We start from the raw sequence: 6,213 nt of genomic DNA on the forward strand, positions 1-6,213 counted from the left end.
TCTTCCGCTGGAGCTGCAATGGGCTAGCCCGAGGGGCCTTTTGCCCGGTTTTGGTGCATGGCTGGAGGAGCTCTGAAGAGTTGCTCGGGAGTTTGTAGTTTTGCTCCTGTTGTGTTGTGGCTGTCTTGCTGTTTTTTTAGTCTGGGCTGTTTGTGTGGCTGTTGTTTTGTGCTCTCTTTTCCCTTTCTATGAAAGTGTGTTTCGAACAAAAAAAAAAAAAACCATATGGATAGAGGGGAGTTAGATTCCATATTCCTATTGAAGTTGTTTACTTAATTATATGGAATTGAGATATGAGTGATGCTAATTACTCAAATGTCCTCGTTGATGGGTTAAAGTAGATGACACATTTGAAATTTTGAATATTGTGTGAGGATATAATGGGTAAAAGAGATGAATTCCTAATGAGTTCATTATTCAAGAATTAGAATACCACCTCCCACTCAGGAATTGAATTCCTCCCAAATCAGGAATTCAATTCCTAATTTTGTGTGGCCCCACTTACTTTTCAATTCCTTGATGTGAAATAAACGCAGAAAACCTCCATATGCGGAATTTAATTCCTGATTAGTAAACACACCATTAGTTGTAACACGCAAGAAACTAGGCATCCATAGCAATCACCACCTTAATAGTCGAAAATAGTTTGTACCACTTTAGGGGCAATGAAAGTACATTGCTTAAGCACTTGATTTACAGTTATTCTATTGAAGCAAATCATTTATGGGGGGAAATAAGCTTTGTACAAGCTCTGTTTTGATGCTTCCCAAAGCCAAACAACTAACTATGCTCCTCCCTAAAATGCTTGCCTCTTCTTCTTCTTCTCAAAATGTTTCACAAGGGAATAATATCGAATTCATGGGGCATGTAATCTTCACTGGGTCTGTAGTATTTGTCTGGGGAGTAGAGGCTCAAGTTGGAAACTTGGCTAGTATAAAGGCAGGCAAATCTCTCGACCTGCATTACGAAAAGCCAAGATTGAGAGCAATATTCCAAAAATGAAATCCAATTGATGAGAAGGGATGAAAGTTAAAAGGAATTTATCGATTTTTAAAAAGTCAATGTTCAACGTTTTTCATTTCGCATAATGCAAAGGCAAGGTTACACCTCACCTGATGAGCAAAGCGAGAGTTCTGATAACCAGTCTTCATGAGTTGTCCCCAAATCTTGTGAAACTGCAGTTATAGGCAAGCAAACTAAAAATTCAAAATTCTTGATACCAAATTCAACAGAATTTACATGACACTGGACTAAAGCCCAGGAACTAGGAAGCATGGTTCGTGTTGTACAAGAGAATCACTACCATTTTGTGACATTCTCGTTGTGCATCTTGATGAGTGATCCGAACTCCATCTCTTTCAGACTATAAAATTAAACCATTAAGGAATAATTAATACAAGAGCCACAACAGTTAAGCACATATTTAAGTGGCTGAAATAAATTTAGCTTCACAGGTTAACAGCCTAACCTCCAAAGCATTGTATTCAGAAGATAGTTTTTGCTTCTCATCGGCACTGGTATCTTCAAATCTGAACAAACCAACCTCACTTCTGTGTGAATATTTCCCCAAAAAGGAAAAAAAGGAAAAAAAGGAAAAAGAAAAGCAATATGGCCATCTAGATAGATACTGACTTCAGAGACCACTTTAAATGATGTATTTTGTCTTCAATGAGATCGCGTTCATTCCTCAACTTTCGAAGTTGCTGTATGAAACCATTGCATGCAAGTTACATTCTACTAACGCTTGTTGCTTATGAAACCTCCCATAATTAAAGCAGTTTAACAAGAAGTTTAAAAAAGACCTTGCGTGTATCTCTCAATTCCCATAGGAGTTCAACCTCCCTCTCTAGCTCTGGAACAACAAGCATTGTTCTCCACCCTGCTCATAAAGACAAAAAAAGAGGACAAAGACAATCAGATTAGGAGAAAGAAAATAAAAGAAAGAGAAAATATACATTGTCAAAAAAGTTGACACATAAGACAACTGAATATCAAAAAGAAGGGAAATTAGAAGATTTAATACCAAGAACCTTTTTGCTGCGCAAAATATCTCCATATATATGATCACCAACATAGAGAACCTACTAAAAATGTGCAAGGTATTAGACCCCAGCATCCAACTTCAAAATGGGACGACACAGCATTGATCTCAATAATCAAAGCAAAAGAAAATGTCAACCAACTATCTAGAATGAAATTCACCACAGCTTCAGGAGAGAATAGTTCACCTGTGAACTTGACTCAATTGAAAGCAGTTTATGAAGATGGCCAACACTGCCTCCCTGAAACAAGGCCAATGGCATCATTACTCAGATTTAAAAAAAACTAAAGTAGCAAAGTAATTAATTAGCAAAAAATAAAATAAAATGGAATACTTGTATATAGAAGACAAAGATGGTAGTGAATTCATTTAAAGCAATTCAGATAAAGCTCTTAATATGGTTCTATGATGCACTAGATATATTTAGAAGAGTACCTGAAAAACTCTACAAGCCTTATCTCCCTTCAATGATAATCTAGGTGAAGAACTTCCAACCTTTTTATAAAAATATAAATTAATTATTAAAACTAGATAAAACAAGGGAATACATAATGTGCTAGTCATGAACTAACAAAACTAGCATACCAACCTGAGCCATAGGAGAACCATTATCAGTATTAAGTAGCATCCCGGACTCATGTTCAACCTCAAACAGATTAGCACGATTACCTTCATGGAAGAAGCTTGGCTTTGCACTGTATAGGCAACAGCTTTCAATGGTTAGTATAATGACAGTAACTATGATATAGATGCTAAACTCTATATAGTAACTTATATCAGTGTGGAAGTGAAAATTGAAATGGCCTAGGATGGGACGAAGTGGAGGACCATGATTTAAATAATTATGAACACAACAATAAACAACATAAATAAAAAAAGCTATAGTATGTCAAAGGGTATGGCAACTGAAATCTACAATAGCATTCTTCAATTGAAGACTTAATAAATTGAATGGTAATATAGTGCTAAAGAACAATAACAAAGTAAGATTTGAGGAAAAGGAAAAAACATGACCTGCCAGTGATGACAACATCAAAGTATTGAAGCCAGTCGAAATTGCATTTTCTACTACCATCCAATGCGCGTGACCCACAGAGGAAATTCATTACTATGTTTGTGTAGTCCCATAAACTGTAAGAAGTAATTTTGAAAAAATAAATAAGTGTGATTACCAATTATCCGCAATAACATACAAAATATTTCCAAATTAAATTAAACAAAATTGAAACTTTTTCTTTTAAAAATAGCGCACAAAATTGAAACTTAAAAGAAGCAAAAATACCTGTTTGTCACCAAGAATGTAGCACGGCCAGAATCTCTCAGCATTTTGAGCATGGGAACTATGGTTGTATCTTCATTAATATACCTTGTATCAATAAGCATGCAGACCAGGGAAGATTGTTTTACTTTCAACTATGGATAGATTTGTATTATGTGAAACTAATATACAATGTTTATCCTTACCTTTTAGGGTCTTTTGCTACCATTTGCTTTAAAGTTCCATCACGGTGGCACAAATCAACTGCAGCTCGAACATCCTTATACATAACAGAGTAACTGAAAAGGAAAAGAACAGAATAAATATTGATATAGCAGAAGTTTATCATCCATATAGCAAGTCGTATTCTTACTCGGCACCCTTTGCAATTTTTTCCAGATTTTTGTCTTTAAAGTCTACCAATTGAGCAAATAGGTAAGCTTCAGCTAGAGAAAAGAGGGTATCAATGAGAGCATAATCAGGCTCATCAAAGGAATCCCGTATTAATGTATTTCCATAGGTGCCAACTTTATCTTCCTTGGACAACTCTTTGAATCCATGGTAGGCAACTTTCACATACTTATGCCGATCCATCTGCACAACCATAATTACAAGTATTTCATGCATAGATTCATGTAAGCAAGAAAGAACAGAAATCCAACCTAACTTAGACTGACAAAAAACAAACATCAAAACACATAATCTGCAAACAAAAAAAATTAAATCAACCGGATCACCTTCAAGATGTTTCCTCTCTTCTTATCCAGAACCAAGCCTCTGACCATATATGTCCAATCAAAGGACCAATCCAGCAACTATATCAGGTAATTATTATTAATCAGCATACTAGGTATTGCTCATTCTACAAGGTAGTAAAAAAAGTTTGCTAAGTGTTTAAAAAAATTGCGCATAACAAAGAAAGCATACTAGGTTATTTGAAATATGAAACCAAAATGATTGAATATGTTAAATGTCAGCAACATCAATTTCTTCCTGAAACGGAAGGAACATATGATAAAACAGACAAACCTCACGTGGGTATCCTAAATCATACACCAATTTCCGGACAGTTCCATCATATGCAAGAGACTCAAAGGTTTCTGGCTTGTATTGTGCCAATGTGTAATCCATATCAAACCCTACTGCAAGAATATTCTTCATATTCAACGATCTGTTGCAGAAGATCTGCTTTCTTATGTCAATTTTACATCCTCCTTGGGGAGATGACCATACACATGGCTGTTGACCACCATCAGTTGAACCCATATGTGAAAAAGGTGAAGAGTTGTCACCTCCTACAGCAGTCTCGTAGCCTTTTTCCATTGAATAGCTGGCATGCAATTGACTACCTCCTGACAGAGTTTAGCAGTACAGCAAAATTTAGAGCTTCTAATGGTGACTGAGAATGATCATATTTGCATTTAACTAAATGAGGTACTAATATATTATAGATTATGACTAAATACTGTACTTATTTAGAAAGCGTCATACATAAAACATCATAGACATGCAAACACTGTGAATGAAAGGGGCAGTTGCGATATTTCACAAAGCTGTTGTGTGTTCAAGAATCAAAGTAAAGGTAAGTCCCCATTATCCCTCGTTCTTTACTTGACCTTTTTTGAAAACTTCCCAAACTAAAAGTCGTTTTATTTCTTACAGAAAATGAAGATAAAGAAGAAAAAGAATAGACCCTATTTCCTATATTCAAAGAACCCAGACATCTTACCTGAAGTGCCAAACAAAAGAGCAGTACAGTGCACCAGGCTAAGTTCCAACTCTAAGAATCCTCCAAGCTACGCTCCAAGAGACACCTAAAAATCCAATTTCTCAATTAAAGAAAAGCTCTGTGCTCTCAGTACATACCCCCCATACAACACAACCCAGCACTTAGAACCCTATCTACCTACTACTAACTCCCAAAAAAAATTCACGTCGACAACTAAGAAGCAAAAAACAACAATCAACCACGAGCTTAACCACACCTCAAATCCACACTTATCAGTTACACAACTGGTTCAGCTCAAAACGAAACGAGAAAGAAAAAGGAAAAAGAGGACATGAGCAAACACGAACCTACGGTATGAATGCCTTTTCTTTTTCCGGGAGAGCGGGAGCGATCTGATTTCCTGAGAATGGCGGAAGTGAAGCGAAAGGGGGGAGATAGAGAGGAAGGGGAAGTGGAGAGGTCAGGTGAAAACAAAGCGAGGCAGAAGGAAGCGGGTTTCTTGGGGATTCGCATGATTGATTTAAATAGGCATTTGGGGAGACGATGAGGATGGAGTGAGAGAGAATCGGATTCAGGAATATTAGGGGAGATGCCAATGGCGATGGGATTAGGAAATTGCAGTGGAATTGTTGGAGCAAGGAACATATGGAAGTTGGGATTATTATTCGCCCACTACATTGGGAAGTGAAGAAGAAAGAAGGGAATTAAATTCCTTGGGACGGACCGACGCTGAGTGAGAGAGCTGATGAGTTTGGTTGTTTCCGTTTCAGGGATGTGAAACGGTGGTGGTGGAGTGGTGGGAAGTTGTTCATGGGTTAAGATGCTGTGCCACGTAATATTGGGGTGGAGAGAGAGAGACACACACACAGAGAAAAAGGGAGTGAGATAGATAATGTTCTTTTCCATTATTTTAATCTTTTTTATTTATCCAAAATTGTTCCTTTTTGTTGTTTTTCTTTTTTCTATAAAAGAATACTCGTAATTCCGAGGCACCTTCCACGGCGCATATACTGTCAAGTTATTTGGTGCCCAAATTCCGCGACTATAAAGTTAGAAGGAAAAATTGAGACCGATAAGAACACAATAGTTTAGGCAATTATTTTGACTAAATGTATTGCCTATTTTGCCTAAGGAGGGAGTAATTAGGATATATCGGTCCAAGTATTTCTCAAACTACAACCAACC

The 6,213-nt window shown here is 36.8% G+C and overlaps 1 protein-coding gene across 2 annotated transcripts; it reads right to left on the bottom strand.

Annotated features, from left to right (window-relative positions):
• Positions 1–632: 632 nt before the first annotated feature.
• Positions 633–5,910, bottom strand: LOC110767295 (HAD-superfamily hydrolase, subfamily IG, 5'-nucleotidase). Of its 2 annotated transcripts, XM_021970810.2 has the most exons (18): positions 5,376–5,431; positions 5,029–5,113; positions 4,329–4,651; positions 4,037–4,114; positions 3,673–3,893; positions 3,506–3,598; positions 3,324–3,407; positions 3,056–3,172; positions 2,631–2,736; positions 2,477–2,536; positions 2,229–2,282; positions 2,024–2,081; positions 1,803–1,879; positions 1,633–1,703; positions 1,469–1,529; positions 1,304–1,363; positions 1,113–1,175; positions 633–957 (listed from the first exon to the last, which is right to left on the bottom strand). In XM_021970810.2, exons 3-18 carry the CDS (start codon positions 4,620–4,622, stop codon positions 835–837), a joined length of 1,620 nt encoding a protein of 539 aa, XP_021826502.1. In that variant the 5' UTR covers positions 4,623–4,651; positions 5,029–5,113; positions 5,376–5,431; the 3' UTR covers positions 633–834. The 2 variants fall into 2 exon arrangements, with proteins under 2 accessions (XP_021826502.1, XP_021826494.1); XM_021970802.2 differs by lacking the exon at positions 5,029–5,113 and having other exon boundaries at positions 5,376–5,910.
• Positions 5,911–6,213: the final 303 nt, after the last annotated feature.

Source organism: Prunus avium, chromosome 1 (genome assembly GCF_965620075.1).
Source record: "Prunus avium chromosome 1, drPruAviu1.hap1.1, whole genome shotgun sequence".
NCBI classification, from domain to species: Eukaryota; Viridiplantae; Streptophyta; class Magnoliopsida; order Rosales; family Rosaceae; genus Prunus; species Prunus avium.

Excerpts from the sequence above, each read along its gene's own strand:
- LOC110767295 (XM_021970802.2), bottom strand. The coding sequence starts at position 5,673 with ATGTTCCTTGCTCCAACAATTCCACTGCAATTTCCTAATCCCATCGCC. Across the intron at positions 2,283-2,476 it reads AGGCTTGTAGAGTTTTTCAG|GGAGGCAGTGTTGGCCATCT; the intron begins GTACTCTTCTAA and ends GCCTTGTTTCAG. Across the intron at positions 2,082-2,228 it reads CAATTGAGTCAAGTTCACAG|GTTCTCTATGTTGGTGATCA; the intron begins GTGAACTATTCT and ends CATTTTTAGTAG.